Source organism: Onychomys torridus, chromosome 20, assembly GCF_903995425.1.
Source record: "Onychomys torridus chromosome 20, mOncTor1.1, whole genome shotgun sequence".
Taxonomy (NCBI): domain Eukaryota; kingdom Metazoa; phylum Chordata; class Mammalia; order Rodentia; family Cricetidae; genus Onychomys; species Onychomys torridus.
The window spans coordinates 9,327,501-9,347,752 of record NC_050462.1 but is presented as its reverse complement, the minus strand read 5'-3'; the positions used below and the strand labels follow the sequence as shown (position 1 = coordinate 9,347,752).

Below are 20,252 nucleotides of genomic sequence, written 5' to 3'. Positions count from 1 at the left end.
GGAAAGTAATGGAGAGGGAAGATTAGAACAAAGTGTGTGTGTATATAATATCTGCATATAACTCAAGCCTTCAGACCTTCATGCAAGTGCTTCTCCTTACTACTTACTGAACCAGCTCACTGTCCCAAGAGTTGGTTCTTTGAAAAGACAGACAGGATTGAGAAACCTTAGCCAAGCCAAAAGAGAGAGAGAGAAGGCCCAAACTGATAACACAGAGCTGAAAAGGGAGACATTACAACAGGTACCAATGAAATTCAGAAAATCGTAGACATACCTTAAAGTCTTACATTCTACTAATTTGGAAAATAAAACAAATGGATGAATTTTTGTAACTTTGGCCTACCAAAGCTAAACCAATGTGAGATCAATAATTTAAACGGATCTATAACAAGCACTAATATTAATTCAATAGTTTAAAATGGCCCAACTAAAAAGAGTCCAAGCCCAGATAGATTCAGGACAGAATTCTATGAGGCTTTTAACAAAGAGCTAACACCAATCCTCAAATCACTCCATAAAACAGAAAATGAAAGAAGATTTCCAAATGCATTATGAAGCCAGTGTCACCCTGAATACCAAAACCAGGTAAAGATACAAAATGAAAATCACAGACAACCTCCTTCATGAACACAAATGTAAAGTGTTATCAATAAAATACTTATAAGCCAACTTCGAGAACATATCAAAAAAATAAGTCATCGTGATCAACTTAGCCTCATTCCAGAGATACAGGGATGGTTCAACATACACAAATCAATAAGTGTGATACATCACATGGATGGCCTCAAGGGATGAAATTACATGATCATTTCAAGAGATGCAGAAATGGTCTTTGGCAAAATCCATTATCTTTTTCATGACTAAAAATCCTGGAGTGACTAGGATGGAAAAAATATATCTTAACATAATAAAGGCTATATTTGACAAACCTGTCGTCTAAACAGCATAGTAAATGGAAAAAAATTCAAATCATTTCCACTAAAATAAGGAAGAAGACAAGACTCTACTGTTCAATATAATGTTTCAGTCATAGCTAGAACACTAAGAGGGGGAAATAAAATTGACAAAAATAAGAAAAGATGAAGTAAAAATATTATTTTCTGTTGATATGATTCTATATATAAGAGACCTCAAAATGTCCACCATAAAATTATTAGGGTTCATAGGCTCATAAAAGTGGAAATATACAAAATTTCGCATAGCAATGACAAATATACTGAGAAAGAAATCAGAGAAACAACCCAATTCACGGTAGCCTCAAAAAACACATTGGAATAAACTTAACAAAGGAAATGAAAGATCTTTACAATGATTATGTTAAAACACTGCAGAAGAAAATTGGGGAAGATAGTAAAATATGTAAAGATCTCCCCTGTTCATGAATTGGAATAATTAGTATTGTAAAAATGGCTGCCCTACTGTAAGCAATCTATGATTCAATGCAATACCAATGAAAATCCACTATTCTTCACAGAAATAGAAAAAATTCTATCTTAAGAGGCATATGGAAGCACAAAGGCCCCACATACCCAAAGGAATCAGATCAGAAAGTATAATGCTGGAGGTATTATCATCCTGATTTCAAATCATACCACAGAGCCATAGTAACAATAATAGCATGATAATGGCACTCAAGCAGAAAGAAACATGGGTCAATGGCATAGAACAGAGTACCCCCATACAAGTCTACACAGCCATAGCCACCTTGATTTTGACAACACTGTCAAAAAACACACACTGAAAGAAAGACAGCCTCTTCTGTGAATGGTGCTGAGTAAGCTAGATGGAGATCTACATGAAAAGCATGAATCTAGATTGGTTTTTCCACCCTACACAAAACTCAACTCCAACTTTATCAAAGACCTTAGTGAAAACAAGGCCTGATATCCTTCTGAAACAGCAGAAGGAAGACGCATGGAAAACAGTTCAAGACATAGGCCCAGAGAAGGTCTCTTTTCTAGGACTCCAGGAACTCGGGAAATGTGGCCAACAGTCAAGAAATGGGATAATGGGATGTCATAAAATAAAAGCCTTCTTTACAGGAAAGGAAAAAGTTATTAGTCAAGTGAAAGGTTAACTCACAGAATGAGAGAACATCTTTGGCAACTATACATCCAACAGGAAATATACAAATTATTTTTTCAAATAGCTTAAAAACACTAAATGACAAGAAAACACACAACTCAACCAAAAAAAAAAAGATGGCTAAATGACTGGCCTGAGAGTTCTCGAAAGAAGAAATTAAATGGCCAATAAATAATCTTTTAAAGTGTTCAGCATCCTTAGCCATCAGAGAAATGCAAATTAAAATTACTTCAAGATTCCATTTCACCCCACTCAAAATGGATATCATCAAGAAAACAAATGCTAACCCATGACAAACATGTGGAGAAGGAGGAACCTGTGGTGGCCGCCGATGGGAGTGTAAACTGTTGCAGCCACTATGGAAGTCATTCTTCCAGAATCTTCCCCTCTCTAAAAAAAGTTAAAAACAGAACTTTCATATGACCCACCTGTGCTGCCCCTCATGATATATGCAAAGAACTTTAGCTTTTTAGGGGGTGGGAAAGCTGTCTACATTCATAAAACACAAAAATCCTAACTAGGCATGATGAGGCATATATGTAATCCCAGAACTTGGCTGTTAGAAACAAGAAGATTAAGAATTCAAAACTAGGGCTGGAGATGTGGCTCAGAGGTTAAGAGCACTGACTGCTCTTCCAGAGGTCCTGAGTTCAATTCCCAGCAACCACATGGTGGCTCACAACCATCTGTAATGAGATCTGGTGCCCTCTTCTGGCCTGCAGACATACATGCTGTATACATAATAAATAAATAAATCTTTTTAAAAAATTCAAAACTGGAGCTCAGTGGGTAAAGGGACTTGCCACCAAACCTGAAGACCTGAGTTCAATCCACCAAAACCTACAAGGCAGAAAGAACTGATTCTCATAAGTTGTCCTCTGACCTCCACATGGGCACCTCTCTCCAACCTACGCAATGAATAAGATATAAAAAACAAAACTAAGAGTTCAAGACTAGCCTCAGTTACATAACATATTTATGGGCTACATGAAACCCTGTCTCAAAACAACATGAACAACAAAAAGGAGATTTCCCAAATACCAAATTGAGCTAAATAGTAAGTTTATTTTGACCATTTCATGAGCCAGGAAACTCAACATCAGTAGTTACCAGAAAAAAAAAATTAAAATCACAGTGCAATAATATATAATACATGCTAAGATTGCTAGAATTGGGAAAAAAGAATGCTAAGTGTTGTTGAGGGTGTAGGATGACGTGAATTCTCAGATATTGTGGAGTGGACATGTGAAATGGGACAAAAATGCTTAGAAAAACTACTTGACAATTTCTCTTAAATTTCATGCATACACCTGGCCTGGCCTGGTTCAAATAGATGCATGTTTAACTTTATACTACCTTCACATATTTCATTTCTGATCAAATGAAAACAGGTATGAAAGCAAAACAACACATGAAATCTGTATGAAGATGTTATTAATGTCTTTAATTCATAGTAGCCTAAAACTAGAAGCACCCCAATGGCCATCAATAAGAGAATAGATGAACTGATTTTGGTGGGTATATGCAGTGAAATATCTCTAGAGATGAAAAATAGTGAACTAAACTCATGAGATGGCTCCATTATTAATATGTTTGCCATGCAAGCATAGTAATAGGGATTTGGAATCCCCAACTGCATTAAATGCTAGTTTTGCATGACTGCTTGCCTACAGGTCCAGTGTTAAGGAGGAGGAGACAGGAAATCCCCAGAGTAAGCTTGTTAACTGGATCACTGACATCAGAGAGTTCTAGGTTCAACTGCAAGAACCCACCTGGAAATGGATAGCCATTGTAGTTGATTCCCTAAGGCAGCCTTAGGCCTCCACACATGCACACATGTGAGTACACACATGCACACACAAGAGAGAAGTCAAAGGACACAAATGAACTACTTATTCATAATGCAATACAAATGAATTTCAGAAGCAGTTGGCCAGCCAAAGAAACCAGATACACAAAGGCTGTCTAGGCTTGCACTTACATACACTCTAAGAACAGTAAAAACTCATTTATGGTGATAAAAGTGAAAAGTGAGTCACTTAAAACAGTAGGAGAATTTACTAGAAAGCGATGTAGGAAACTTCCTAGAAGCAGATTCTGGGAATAGTCTATATCTCGAGGTGTATTGTAGTTAATTGAGATTATAGAGTTCTTAAGAAGATCCGCAGTTGAAGAGAGAGAAGAGGGATTATATGAGCAAAAGGCATCAAGATCATGATGGGGAAACCTACAGAGACAACCAAACCAAACCAGTGGGAACTCATGAACTGTAGACCAGCAGCTGTGGAGCCTCCATGGGACTGGACTAGGCCCTCTGCATAGGCAAGACAGTTGTGTAGCTTGATCTGCTTAAGGGGCCCCTGGCAGTGGAGTCAGGATCTTATCTGTTTCATGAGCTGGCTTTTTGGAGCCCATTACCTGTAGTGGAACACCTTGTACAACCCTGATGCAGGGGGAAGGGCTTAGACCTCCCTCTACTGAAAGTACCAGACTCTGCTGACTCCCCATGGGAGGCCTTACCTTCTTGTAGGAGGGAATGAGGGTGGGTTGGGGGGGGGGGGGGCTGGAGGGGGGGGGGGAGGGAAGAGGGGGGACCGTGATTGGTAATGTAAAATGAATAAAAAACATTCTTAATAAAAAACTAAAACAAAAACAGATTCATCCAACTGTACACCAAAGCTGCATGCATTTTTCTATGTATAAACTGTACCTCAATACAAAAAAAACAACTGGCTTTTCACTTTTAAAAACAAGAAAAAGAAATGTCACGCATATCCTTGTACTTAAACAGGCTTACTTGGATTCCAGTTCTAAGAAACTGAAGAACATATCAGAGACATCTGGAATTAATTCAATAGGCAGTTAAAGAACTGGTATTAATATTGTGGATATGATTATGGGATTATTATTATTATGTTTTTAAGGACTCACTGAAATACAGATGAAATGATGAAACATTTCAGATTCACAGCAAAGTAAGCTACTGGGGGAGAGGGGGAGGATTAAATATGTCTACAAGTGGATAATTATTAAAATAGAGTGGTGGAGCCGGGTGGTGGTGGCAAACGCCTTTAATCCCAGCATTCAGGAGGCAGAGAAAGGAGGATCTCTGTGAGTCTGAGGCCAGTCTGGTTGGTCTACAGAGCTAGTTCCAGAACAGCCAAGACTATACAGAGAAACCTTGTCTTAATATATATATATATATATATATATATATATATATATATTATATATTATAGTAGTGGTACATTAGGTTCGTGTAGTGTTCTCACTATCTTAATATCTGTCTGAAGTTTCTCCATAACAAAAGAAAACAAAATCTATAAAGACAATTCTGTGGATACCAAGTTCCAGTTCTGCAAGGATTTATGAGCATCTGCTGTTCAGAAGGTTCTGGTTCTAATCTCCTGGGGACAGCAGACAATTGATATTCTAATTATCCAGATGCAAACTCTTTATCTTTGATTACCTAGAAAGTGGCTCCAGACTTCTCCAGACCGAGAGGACAAAATCCTTGATTTTATGAGAGATTAAAGTCCATGCTTAGATCATTCCCAGGACTGTGTTTCAAAACTCTGACACCTTTAATTACACTTAAAGACAATAGGTGATATATCAAGTTTATAAGTCAGTTCTTAAGATATGAAATAACCCATTTCTGATATTGGTGATGCTGACATGGATCATGCCTGACATACAGATGGTCAAGAGGACATTACATGCTGGAGCTCTTCTTTGTAATGATACTGTAATATTTCACAGACTCGGGTAATGGTTATTACCACACCCACCATAAAATCAGAAAAATGGAGCATGGAGTTAATAGGTTTCCCCCATGCTATACTTACTTCAGGAATTGCACCACATCCATAAGCACCACTTACCCATTTTACAAGGAAGTTTTGGAGATAAACTCACTTTAACTGATAAGAATTCAAAGAGCACAGAGTTTTCCCATAGTCCTTTTGAAGCTATGACTAGCCAAAAATGCTGTTACAGTTTTACGGCTTTTGTCAGCAGAAATCTAAAGAAAGGTAGTTTATCGATCAGTGCATTCCTGGGTTTTCACAAACACAACAGTCCCTTGGAGCCACCTCATACGCCAAAACACACCGCTACTGCCTATTTCAATATAGACCTTACTAGAAGTAGGGGGAGAAAGACGTGATTTTATCACAGATCTGAGCAGAGAACAGAAACTTCTTGGGGACTGTGCTGGTTAGGTTTTTGTAAACTTGACATCTAGGAGGCTAGAATCATCTGGGAAGAGGGAACCTCAGTTGATTAGCCTGTGGGAAAGTCTGCGGGGCATTTCTTAATTAATGGTTGATGTGGGAGGGCACAGCCCACAGGGGGTGGTCCTGGGACGTATAAAAATAAGATCAATAAGATGAAACTGAAAAGCTTCTGCATGGCAAAGGACACCATCATTCAGACAGAGTGGCAGTCTACAGAACGGGAAATATTTTTACCAACTCCACATCTGATGGAGGGCTAATGTCCAAAATATATAAAGAACTTTAAAAAAAGATAGTGAGAAAACAAATAATACAACTTAAAAATAGAATACAGATCTGATCTAAACAGATAATTCTTAATAGGGTGAGCCCAGATGGCTGAGAAATGCTTAAAGAAATGTTCAATATCCTTAGCCATCATAGAAATGCAAATCAAACCTACTTTGAGATTCCATTTTAGCTGGGTGGTGGTGCACACCTTTAATCCCAGCACTCAGGAGGCAGAGGCAGGCGGATCTCTGTGAGTTCGAGGCCAGCCTGGACTACAAAGTGAGTTCCAGGAAAGGCACAAAGCTACACAGAGAAACCCTGTCTCAGGAGAAAAAGAGAGAGGGAGAGACAGATTCCATCTTATACCTGTCAGAATGGCTAAGATCAAAATAAAACAAATAACATCTCATGCTGGTAAGGATGTAGAGCAAGGGGAACACACATCCACTGTTAGTGAGACTGTAAAATTGTGCAGCCACTATGGAAATCCCTCAGGAAGATGGGAATGACTCTACCTCAATATCCAGCTGTACCACTCTCTGGCATATACCCAAAGGATGTGTGGTTGTTTGAACAGGTATGGCCCCCATAGACTCATGTGTTTGAATGACTAGCCTATAGGAAGTGTCACTATTAGGAGGTGTGGCCTTGTTGGAGAAAGTGTGTCACTGTGGAGGCAGGCTTTGAGGTCTCATTATGCTCAAGCTATGCCCGGTGCAATGCACATCATGAAATTACCAGGCAAATGGATAGAACTAGAAAAAAAAAATCATTCTGAGTGAGGTATTCCAGATCCAGAAAGACAAATATGGCATGCATTTGTTTGTTTGTAGGTATTAGCCATTAAGACAATGATAACCAAACAATTATCCATAGAACCACAGAGGGAAGGTATAGAGTAAGGGACTAAAGGGTACAGATAGATTTCATCAGGAAAGGGAAATAGAATAGACATTTATAAATGGGGGGACTAGAATGGAAGATCAAGTGGAGAAGGAGAGGAGAGAGAGAGTTGAGGGAAGGAATACGTGGAGAGACAGCTAAAATTAAGGAGCATTTGAGGGTAGTATGGGAAGCTAATACAGTAGTTAAAATATGTGTATCTATGAAAGTGACCTCAATGAAATTGCCAAATTATAGGGGAGAAAGAGCCCCAACTGGACATCTCTTGTCATCAAAAGGAAGCTTCCAGTATCAGGATTGGGTTACATCCAATTGAGTTGTTGGTCAAGGGGTTCCATGGGAATCCCCAAATAACCCAGGCTTGCTTTTGCCAAGACAATAGGTTGTTCTCCACAAACTGATAGCAAGAGTCCATTGCTACAGACAACACCTATACAACTCATCAAACATGGAGAAATGGAGCTAGTGCCTACATAGACCCTTCACCCCTACATTCTAGCAGCTTTGGTAAAGGAACATACTCTGCATGCTATGGTACTGGGTGGTTTTATGTGTCAATTTGACAAAAGCTATACAGTCAGAGAAAAGAGCCTCAGCTGAGGAATACCTCCTTGAGATCTAGCAGTTAAGGCATTCTCTCATTTAGTGATCAATGGTGGGTGGTGCCATCCCTGGGCTGCTGGTCCTGGGTTCTATAAGAAGGTAGGCTGAGCAAGCCATGGGAAGCAAGCCAGTATGCAATTCCCTGTCATGGTCTCTGCATCAGCTCCTGCCTCTAGGACCCTGCCCTGTTTGAGTTCCTGTCCTTCTTTCCTTCAGTGATGAACAACAATGCTGTCGTGTAACTGAAATAAACCCTTTCCTCTCCAACCTGCCTTTTGGTCACAGTGTTTCATTACAGCAACAGAAACCCTAACTAAGTCAGCTACCAAAAGAGAAACATAAACAGCAAGCCAGCCACAAACCCTTTTATCTACAATAGTGTCCTGGCTGCAAGATATGGTAGTACAATAGGGGCACAGAACTTGTGGGACTAGCAAACCAATACCTGATTTGACTTAAGGCCCACTCCACGAGACGGAACTGATACCTGACACTGCTTGGGTGACCAGGAACCAGAGACTCAATAGCCCAGGGACCTAGGGTCAAATCAAATACTGCTAGTCTTTAAAAAAAAAAAGGAAAAAAAAGCAGTGATAAAGTGGCCCCTAATGATACTCTGCTATCCTGTAGCAGATGGGAACAAATATAGAGACCCACAGCCTGATATTATGCAGAGTGAGAGGCCTTGAACCGCTCAGCCCTAAATGGGATGTCTCCATCAAATCTGTTCTCCTAGGGCTCAAGGAACCCCATGAAAGATGAGACAGAAAAAAATGTGAGAGCCAGAAGGGATAGAGGACACCAGAACAAAGCCCTCTGAATCAGCATGATCAAAGCTCATAGGAACTCACAGAGGCTGAGGCAGCATGCACAGGGCCTGCACCGGTCTGCATCAGGTTCTCTGTGTATATATTATGGCCTTCAGCTTAGTATTTTTATGGGATTCCTGAGTGTGTGATTGAGTGCCTTCTCTTGGGCTCTTTTCCTTCTGTTGGTTTGTCTTGTCCAACTTCAGTGTGATAGCTTTTGTTTTATAATATTTTATTTGGGTTTTGTTTTGTTTTGTTTTCTGTTTGTTTGTTTGTTTGGTTGGTTGGTTGGTTGGTTGGTTGGTTGGTTTTTCAAGACATGGTTTCTCTGTGTGTAGTCCTGTCTGTCTGGAACTCATTCTGTAGACCAGGCTGTCTTCAAACCAGATCGACCTGCCTCTGCCTCTGTAGTGCTGGGATTAAAGGCATGTGCCACCACTGCCTGGAATTTTGTTGTATTTTATTATTATCTCTTATAAGTCTGATAGTTTTCTAATGAGAGACAGGAGGGGAGTGGACCAAATGGGAGGGGAGGAGGGGAGGAACTAAGAGGATTGGATGGAAGGGAAACCGTTATCAGGATACACTTTGTAATAAAATAATCTATTTTCGATAAAAGACATCAGGGTTGCCTAGAGTCAGAGAAGAATTAATTCTAAGGAAGTATGAGTGAAAACATTGATGTGATATCTTAATTGTGATATTGGTTACATGAGTTAACATATGTCCACTTTCATTGAATTTGGTATTAGAGTTGGCACATTTGATTACATGGAAATTAATCCCTAATAAAGTAGAGCTAAAATTTAAAAATAAAACAGTAGGTTTTCATAAGAAAAGCAAAAAACAAACAAAAAACATTGAACAAGCCATGGCCAGCAAGCCAGGAAGCTCCAAGGCTCTGCTTCACTTCCTGCCTCCAGGTTCCTGCCTTGAGTTCTTGCCTTGACTTCCCTTAAAAATGGACTATAAGCTATAAGCCAAAACAAATCCTTTCCTCCTCAAGTTGCTGTTGGTCATGGTGTTTATGGAAGCAATGGAAAGCAAATTAATACAGGGATGGAGCCCAGGAAATAGTCAAAGAGGAGGGAGTGTAGTCATTTAGCCTACAGTGGGGAGGGGCACATGTTGTGAAGAAACAAAGAATGGCTGGTGGACATACCACATACAAGCAACCGCTCCTACCCCCATGCCATCCCCGGGAAGGTCTAGGTCTGTCCCATTAGCCTACAAAGAGATAGTTTTGAATTATCCAATCAAAACATTAAAGAAGCTAGTATAGACACTAAGTCCACCCTACCACCCTCACAAAACCCATAAGGACAACCGGAAGTCCTTTTCCATCTGTCTATCTTCCCAAGAGGAGAATAAATATTAGCAAAAGTGAGCCCAACACTGTGAGCTCCATGATTGCCACTTTAAGTGTACCTTGATTCAAAGCCAGAGCAGGGGCATAAATAACAATTCCAGTGTACAGAATCTAGTGGGGAGAGAAGAAAATAAATGAATAACATGAAGCACAAAACGTATGAATTACACACGAGAATTATAAAATCAATTATGAATTGATCCCTTTCAGTATATTTAATGTGCTATTATAACTCGGAAATACTTAAATAAAACTGATTTTTTTCTTTTCTGTCTACAGTGTGGCTAAACATCACAAAAATCTTTTATGAAGACCTATTGTAAAAGTGTGGTGATTAGTGAAAAAAGTACATTCATTGATCCACCACCTTAAGCTTAAACTCAGTTTTCATAGATTTAAAATACTTAACTACAAAGAAAGAATAATAGGTTGGTCTCTTAATTATCCACCCTTAAATATTGCTAATCACCATTTTCTTTCTCAATGCTGGGGATGGAATCCAGGACCTTAGGCAAATGTGATAAGCAGTCTAGAGAGGAGCCACAAACCAACCATCCAAAATGGTTTTTCTTTCAAAGTAAAATTCTGAAAACTGGCTTTTAAACTAATTAAGACAAAAGTGTAAATTTGCACTAAAAATTATAAAACCCTTCAAATAGTATGATCCATCATTTTATATAATCATTTTCCATTCATATGTTCAACAAATGTTTATTGGCCTTGAGTATAATAGTTAAGAAAATTTATCTGTTTCTCAAAATATCATTTCATTGCATTCACCCTTCAAATACATTCTATAGCAGGTAACTCTAAGTAACATTATAAAGAAATATTATACGCTAACTGAATACTTACTTATCCTACACGGAGGCTAATCCTTCCAAAAGGATGTGCTAGAGCTCCCCTTGTTTTGAAAAGAAGCAAGCTAGTTTCTGTAGTCATTAGTCTATTCATAGTGAAGATCTGGAACGTGACTGGCTGTCTTCCGAACAACAGTCTCCACCTCTTGTTCATGTAGGCATTTTCAATACGAACATAGATTCATCACCAGTGGTCCTCAACCTTGCTAATGCTGCGACCCTTTAATATAGCTGCTCGTGTTGTGGTGATCCCCAACCATGAAATAATTTCCATTGCTACTTCATAACTGTAACTTTGCTATTTATGAATCATAATGTACATATCTGATAAGCCAGATATCTGATATGCGACCCCCCCCAACGGGTTGAGAGCCATTGTCTAGAAAGTTAATATAAACAAGCAAGTTGCCTTAGAATATCAGACTCTCCACCAGTCCCCAAAGCTACCTGCCTTTCATATTTCAAGTGCTAAGATGTGATGAAATGTACAGAGATATAAAATAAAACCAAGTTAAATAGTGGGAAAAGGCCCTCTGTCTCACGTCTCTCTGGAGCAAATGCTTAAGCAGCTTTTGACAGAAGTGCAAATTGTTGACCTCCCTTACCAAATCCAGACCTGAATGCTCAGCTGTGGAGGGAGAGATAAACGGCGTGGTAATGATCATGCAAACCCTCCAGCAGCCTCTTACATCAGTGCAGTGCAGTGGTGCATATCTGTACTAGCCACTTGGCAAACCTTTGCTTTCCATTCATGTCCATCAGTATGTCTACATTTGCATATTCTTGAATGGCTGGCTTGTGCGTGTGCCTTTAAAATCTCCTAAAGTTTGGATTCTCCTTTATACTAAATGATACTGCTCCAGTTGGGTCTAAGAGCTGAAGGTTTTAAAGAACACCGATTCATATTTTTCAAGTACGTTTTTACACAAAATTGCTTCCTAAAGTCTTCTTGCCAGATTATATATGTATGTGTGTTATTAATATATATATATATTATCTAATCAGTTGCAAAATGATCAAGAAATCTTCACCTTGTTTTCTTTGTATGAGAATTTCTCCTGTCAGTTAAATATTTAATAAAATTTAAATATTTAATAAAAAATAAAATTTGAGGGAGAACGCAGCTCCCTCAAATATTTCTGTCATTTAAATATTTAAGTGATACCCACTGTCACTTTGGTGCCAGTGGGGAGGGATAGAAAGGGCATTTTCCTAGAGATCCATAGCCATTCCTTGACTAAGGCAGTATTTAAATTCACTTAAACCACTGTTTTTCCAGGAAGTAACGTCTTTGCTGAAACATGGTTTAGGGATCTTCAGGTTTCATTCTTGGTGATGACAAGTGTGTTTTTGTTTTATGTTTTTGTTTTGTTTCTTTTTCATTTCCTCATATTGTAATCATCTCCATTTTATCTTCCATGAATTTTCCAAGCAAAGCTCACCTAATGCCAAGGACAATATTTTCGATGACAGAAGAGAAAGTAGATTAATGGAGCGGTGCTTACAGTTTGAACGATGAAGAGGACTGTCCCACAGAGACGGATGAATCGATTAAATCGAAGTTCCAAATACTGTTGCCAAACAAAAGAAAAACAGGGTCATGAATCGTCTAAACACATTATAAATCGGCTCAAGATATAAAGGGTGAGATACTTAAAGAAACTTATTTGCATTCTGTGTTTTTGTTTTACTAAAATGATTTTTACTTACTTATATCAAAATTGATGCTTTAGACTACAACTCAATGACTTTTCGGATACATAAATATTTATGTAATCCTCTCACACAATCAGTACATGAGAACTCCCTCGAGCTGCCCCTTATCAGTCACCAATCTGTTCTTCACCCCCAGTTTGGCCTGGAAAAGTTGGAAAATTTATCACATAAATGGAATTATAGTCTAGCCTTTTTTTTTCTTTAAAGTATATGCAATCTATTGTTTCTTCCTTCCTCTTAGTCAACACTCTACACTTGGATTTGATTGAGAAATCAACCTTCTTCTAGTTCAGAGTGGAAATCTGCATCAGAGAAAGTCACATGACCCCAGTACAGTCAATCACCTCCTTCCAGTAAAGGCTGCTAAACTGGGAAGGGATTGGATCATCGGGGACTGATCTTGACCTTAAGAACTAAAGAGGCTGGTGAGGCTTTGTCGTTTCCGGGAGCTGTTTACTCAGCCTCCCATGCTGTCCTGTGAACTACCTTCCAACTCTTTCCTCTGCTATGGTTTGTGTGTGTGACTGGCCTCAAATTTCCATCCTACTGCCTCAGTCTCTTGAGTGCCAAGTCATCTTCTGTTTAGAGCTAAGACCCTGACATTTTTTCCCAACTCTCTTTGAAATCTACTATAGCTTATAATATAGTCTGTCTATTTCCTGTGTTGTGTAATATATACTAGTATATTACAGAGTTAGAATCAGAATTTCCAAGTTGAAAGTCAAGCTAACTATTTAACTTGAGTCTTATTAGTAGAAAGAAGTCAAAGTCTACCGGTCTTGCTACATAAAGGAGAGCAGACAGAGCAGGATATGGAGGAGGAGAAACTGGCATTAGCTAATCACCAAATGGAAAGACATATGGGTATTTTTGCTCCATAGTCACAACTAACAACTCTGGCATACTTGCTGAGCACATTGTGAAGCAGGCACTGTGTTAGCAATGAAGACCACGCTCGTAACCTAATTGTCAGAGATGTGACACAAAACCTTAGAAACTTTAATATATACAATTCTATGTATATAACCACATGGATGAATAAAAATATCTGACCAAGAGTTCAAGACGCAATAAGCATGTGGTGCCAAGACAGTAAGAATTTCAAAAACAACTGAATATCCAACACGGTGCAAGGCGTTGGCAGCAGTTCCAGCTCCAGACCAGTCCCGTGCCTGACTCATGACCTTGAAGCTATTCTCTCAATCTCAGGTTCCTTGTATTTAAAATGAAGACCATAAGAGCAATTCTTTCTCTTTCTTTTGGCAAGGGAAAGTATCCAATGATATGAATCAATAAGGAGATGTATAGTGTTCAAAAGTAAGATGCTAAGATTAATGGAATCAAAAAGCCATGGCCCTTGTGAATTATATTAAGATCATGTTCGGGTATTTGGGAGACATTTTGAAGACAGACTGGTGTTATTTTTGAAGAGTTTCTTTTTTTTTTTCTTTTTTTTTTTTTTTTAGTAAATCTGTAGTACATGGGAGTGGCTATGAATAGATGGAGAAGTCTTTTGCTGTTCCTAGGTCCATGTCCGTGATTGCTGGAGACTACACAAAGCTTAAGAGACTGTGGCAGAAAAAAAAGTAACAAGCTCAAATAACTTGGTAGTTTTTACACTTAAAATTGTGCCCAATCAATCTTTAGCCTTTTATTAAAGACATTTTTAGTTGTTTTTTGTTTTTTTTTTTTTTCATTTTACATACCAATCCCAGTTCCCTCTCCTTTCCCTTCTCCCACCCTCATCTCCTCCCTTCTCACCCCCCATCTACTCCTCAGAGAGGGTCAGGCCGCCCTTGGGGAGTCAACAAAGTCTGGCGTAATAAGTTGAGGCAGGACCAAGCCCCGCCCCACCCCAGTGACTGAGCAAGGTATCCCACCACAGGGAATGGGCTCCACAAAGCCAGTTCATGCACCTGGGTAAGTCCTGGTCCCCCTGCCAGGGACCCCACAAACAGATCAAGCCACATAACTGTCACCCACATTCAGAGGGCCTAGTTCAGTCCCATGCAGGTTCCCAGCTGACAGGCCAGAGTCCATGAGCTCCTACCAGCTTGGGTCAGCTGTCTCTGTGGTTTTCCCCATTATGATCTTGACCTCACTTGCTCCTTTGGTTCCTCCTCCCTCGCTTCAACTGAAATCTAGGAGCTCAGCCCAGTGCTTGGTTGTGGATCACTGCATCTGCTTCCATCAGTTACTGGATGTAGGTTCTATGATGACAATTAGTCACTGATCTAATTATAGGGGAAGGTAAGTTCAGGCACCCTCTCCATTATTGCTAGGCGTCTCAGCTGGTGTCATCCTGTGGATTCCTGGGGATTTCCCTAGCATCAGGTTTCTCCCTAATCTCTTAATGGTTCCCTCTTCCAAGATATTTCTTTCATTGCTCTCCCTCTCCGTCCCTCCCTCCACTCAGCCATCTCAGTCCCTCATGTTCCCATCCCCTATCCCTTCCCTCCTACCCCCTCCCCCAGTTTACCCAGGAGATCTTAACTGTTTCCCCTTCCTAGGGCGCTCCACGTGTGTCCCTCTTAGGGACCTCCTTTTTACCTAGCTTCTCTGTGGTTGTGGATTGTAGCCTGGTTATCCTTTGCTTTTCGTCTTTTTGAGATAGTAATCAATCATTATTCATAATATCCAGAACCTGGAAGCAACCTAGATGCCCCTCAACTGAAGAATAAAGAAAATGTGTACATATACACAATGGAGTACTACTGAGCTGTAAAAAGTAATGACATCATGAAATTTGCAGGCAAATGGATGGAACTAGAAAATATCATCCTGAGTGAGGTAACCCAGACTTAGAAAGGCAAACATGGTATAAGTGGATACTAGATGTAAGGCAAAGGATAACCAGACTACAACCCACAGCTCCAGAGAAGCTAACTAACAAGGAGGACCCTAAGACAGATGCCTAGATCGCCCTAGGAAAGAAACAGAGGAGATCTCCATAAGTGAACTAGGGATGAGGAGGGGCAATAGAAGGGAGGGGTGAGAACATGAGGGAGCAGGATGGTTGAGCTGGGAGAAGAATGGAGTGGGAGAGCAATGAAAGAGATATCTTGGTAGGGGGAGACATTATGGGGTAAGGGAGAAACCTGGTGCTAGGGAAATTCCCAGGAATCCACAAGGATGATCCCAGATTAGATGACTAGAAATAGGGGTGAAGGTGCCTGAATTGGCTTAACCTGGTAATCAGATCGGTGAATGCTCAACGATCATCATAGAGCCTTCATCCAGTGACTGATGGAAGCAGATGCACCAAGCACCAGGCTGAGCTCCAGGAGTCCAGTCGAGGAGAAGAAAGAGGGATTCTATGACGGGAGGGGAGGCCCACAAGAGGGCGGAGCAGGGGGTGTCAAGATCATGATGAGGAAATCTACAGAGACAGCTGAACCAAGCTCAAAGGAACTCACAGACTTTAGACTGACAGCTGTGGAGCCTGCATGGGACCAGACTAGACCCCCTGCATACGGGAAACAGCTGTGTAGCTGGGTCTGCTTGAGGGGCCCCTGGCAGTGTGATCAGGGTCTATCCTAGGTGCATGAGCTGGCTTTCTGGAGTCCATTGCCTATGGTCGGACACCTTGCTCACCCTTGATGCAGGAGGGAGGGACTTAGTCCTGCCTCAACTGAATATACTAGGTTTTGCTATCCGCCCCCCCCCCCATACACACACACACATGGGACAACTTGCTCTTTTGGAGGAGGGAATGAGGATGGATGGGAGGAAGGCAGTAGGGGAGAATGGGGGCGGGGAGTGATGGGGGAAAAATCTGTCTTTGTATGTAAAATGAATTAAAAATTTTTAATAAAAACATATAATTTCCACTAGAACTCTGGATTTGCATCCTATGGATTTGTAAATAAATACATATTGTACTTTTTCCTTATAAAAAAAAAGTAATCATACCTTAAAATTGCCCCCAAAATCAACTGACATATGTTTACACTCACACAAAACCAACTGAAGGCAGAACCAAGAAGCCATGAGTCCTTTCCTAGACTTCAGGGGAACTATGTAGGGAGCTGAAAAGAAACCCTGGTCCCATTGCAGTAAGCTTAGAGAACAGCTCTAGAGTTAACAAGCAAAACTACAGAATAGTAGATACCTACAGTGAACAGAGATCTTTCATAGTCCTTAGAACTTGGAATACCTTAACGATGTGAAGGCTTTGGGTTGATACACGTAAGTAACTCAAAAATCAAAGTTGAGCCTGAGTGATCCTGAAGAAATTATTAATTGTGCTGGGTCCCTGCAATAGGTTTCCTGTCAATCTATGGGTCTGCACATTGTTAAACACCTAGCAGACCTGTATTTGACAGCAATGATAGAGTAAAATGTTTGAGGCCCACCAAATTGGTCTATAGAAGTGGAAGAATAGAGCTAGCTCATATTTGAGCAAGAGTGTGAAGGTGAAAATTACTCAGTGTGGAACAATATATCTGTGTAGGTGTCCTCAGTAGAGTCACAAAGCATCCCTCCAAAGAAATCCTCTGCTGTGACTAATTGAATGTACAGGCACAGCAAGCTGCTCCACTTCCTTCTCTCTGACACCTGACACCTCTCACTGGACAAGTGTGCTGTTAAGTTCAAGGGTGCTGTATGACGTCCTGGGTTCTCCATGAGCTGGCATGAATCCTGCTTGGGGTTATAACCAACTCACCAGAGCCCTCAGAGGCGGGGAGTTGCTTGGCATGGGCTCTTATTCCTCCCCTTCTATCATTGGCTTAACTTGCTCTGAGGCTTTCATCCGGAAAACAGGGCTCTAAGCATACCCTTCCAAGAATCTAGTTGAGTGTTGAGTCAGATAATATGTGTGAAACATGCAGCCTGGAGCCCGGCACAAATTCATCACTCAACAAACATTGGGTTTTTGCCATTTTTAGCCAGAATTCTTGCTAACTTAACTTAATTCAGTGTCAGCATAGCCCACCTGGTAATGCACGTGAGTGACAGGCATTCACATCCTTCATAGACGACCTCGTAATACATAAGAATGACAGAAACCAGGTGTTTATATGTCTTAAGATGCTGGAACATTCCTCACAGCCTCTAAGAATTACGCTCTGTCCCTTAACTCACTGACCAAGGGCCCCTTCATCGCTGGTCATTTTCCATGTGCATGTTTTGTGTAGGTAAAGATTTCTCTGCCACGAGAAAGTGGGTGTGCAGGCATGAAAAGCCTCAGTCTAGGCATTAACAGAGTAAGGGCAGTGATTCTTGCTGGAGGCCCAGTAGCCATAGGAAATGTGGACATAATGTCATCAGCCTTCTGAGTTTTCAAAAGACATCTGAAATTTTATTTGACTGTTCCTCATCATTAAATTCTCAAATTTACATTTTTTATTAAACAAAATAATCAGAGCTTCTTATAAATGTTTTGAACAAACAAAATAAAAGGGCAGGGGAAGCTGAATTTGGCCTGGGACAGCCAGTTTGTCACCTCCCCTCACAAACAGAAATTTCCTTCTTCTCCCATTTAGGGTGAAGACTAAGCTTCTGTAAACATGGTGACCACAGTTAGAAGACAATGCAGCCTGGGACATGCCTAGACCTGGTGACATCACTAGAACCCAGGCCCAGTTTGTCATCATTATGCCATTGAGGCAGGTGCCCAGCACAGGCTGAACCAGACTCGCTATGAAACCACCTTCCACTGACCCTGAGCTTCAGGGAAACAGGGCACAAACTCCAGGCCCGAGGGGCTGCTGAGCTGGGACACCTAGCCCTCTGTCAGGTGGCCTAGCACAGAGGGAACTTGTCTGTGAAGCCTGGGTGAAGGACACCCTCCCCCACCCCGCAAGAGTCTGAGTTTTTAACAGGCACAGGCACACACACACCTTTGGCATCTCTAAGTGAAACCAAACCAAATGCTCTTCGTCTTGAAAAAAACCTTTTCCTGAGAGCAACTTTTAAAATGGACATCCAAAAAATAAATAAATAATAAAAATAAAAATGTATAATCATTTGGGGGGGGGGGGAATGGACATCCAGAGGAACAGGGCAACCATGAAGTGTAGGTCTCTTTCATGAGAAGCACTGTTTAAGAACCTTGCTGTTTGCATTTTTCTCAGCATCTCAGGATAACCTCCATCACAATAATTACACTCAGCCGGTACCCAGCATCTACTCTGTGCTAGGTAGGCTCTATTCTAAATGGAACACCTTGCATCCGCTCACTTAATTCTCTCCACAATCGGATGAGGTCGGTGGTACCATTTTCTTCTTGCGATGAAGACATCGGTACAAAAGGTTAATTAAGTAAGTGAGCCAGGGACACACACACACACACACACACACACACACACACACACACACACACACACACGTTTTAGGAAAGACTTTAGCGAGTCCTCGTCCAGTCCACTCAGACTGCTTTGGATCTGAGCTCAGAAAATTCAATCCCAAGGATTTATCTTCCCTTAGAAGACACATGTCTCGATACGGGGTGAGAGGTCGAGGTCCAAGATGCACCCACAAGGAGAGATTCCCATATGGCAGAAACTGCTTGCCCCCAGAAAGTTCCTCCAGGAGCCTGAAAATGCAAGCAAGCCTCCCCTCGCTCTCCTACCTCTTACCTCGTAGGTGCTGGTGATCCCCAGCCTATAGAACACGGGAAGGAAGACCTCTGCGCTGATGACCACCACAAAAAAGTAGGTGATCCCAAAGATGCTGAACATTGCCCCAAAACGATAGACCTCGGCGGGGGTGCCCAGGACAGTGACAGCGGACATGAAGCTGGCGGTGAGGGACAGAGCCACCGGCACCGCGGTCATACTTCGGCCACCCATCAGAAAGTCCTTGGAGGTCTGCTGGCCGCCCCCCGCGAAGGCATAGTAGATGCCGATGGCGGCCGAGATGAGCAGCATGCCTGCAAACACCACGTAGTCCCACACCACAAAGCTGCCGATGTCCCGCGACGCGTCCATGGCCCCCCGCGGTGACCTGAGCCCGGGGAGTGCTCTGGTCGCTCGCTTTCGCCTCGGGCGGACAAGCTAGCTTCTTGCTCCCTGCTGCAGCAGGATGTGGCGTCCCGCGGAGGCCAGGTATGTCCCGCAGGTGTGGATCCTCGTGGAGGTGGGAGCCTAGCTACCGGCTGCCAATCACCCGGTGGGGGAGACCCCTGTCTCCCCAGCTGCGCCCCTGAAAGTCTGGGATCCGGGGACGTCGGGCGCAGCGCTGAGCGCTCACCAGGTGCCGCCGGACGGACCGGGGTGGCGACTGCCTAGGCACCAAGCGACTCTGGGGCGGGTGAGAGCTGGAGCCTCTCGCGGCGTCCAGCGTCCAGCGAATCCACAGTGCGCGCTCCACGCAAGTTTTATTAAGTGACAGCGGCGGCGACGCACCATTTAAACCGGCAGGTGATGGGTGTGTGTGGAGGGGGGTGGGGGGTGGG

General features: G+C 41.7%; 1 protein-coding gene across 1 annotated transcript in view; it reads right to left on the bottom strand.

The window, feature by feature from the left end:
* The window catches only part of Slc5a8 (solute carrier family 5 member 8), a 49,335-nt gene extending 29,550 nt beyond the window's left edge, over positions 1–19,785 (bottom strand). Inside the window, exons 1-3 of the mRNA XM_036170216.1 lie at positions 19,435–19,785; positions 12,643–12,708; positions 10,337–10,388 (exon numbers count right to left, since the gene is read on the bottom strand). Of these exons, the coding sequence (XP_036026109.1) occupies positions 10,337–10,388; positions 12,643–12,708; positions 19,435–19,785 (469 nt within the window). The remainder of the gene's footprint in view (positions 1–10,336; positions 10,389–12,642; positions 12,709–19,434) is intronic.
* Between the last annotated feature and the right edge of the window lie 467 nt (positions 19,786–20,252).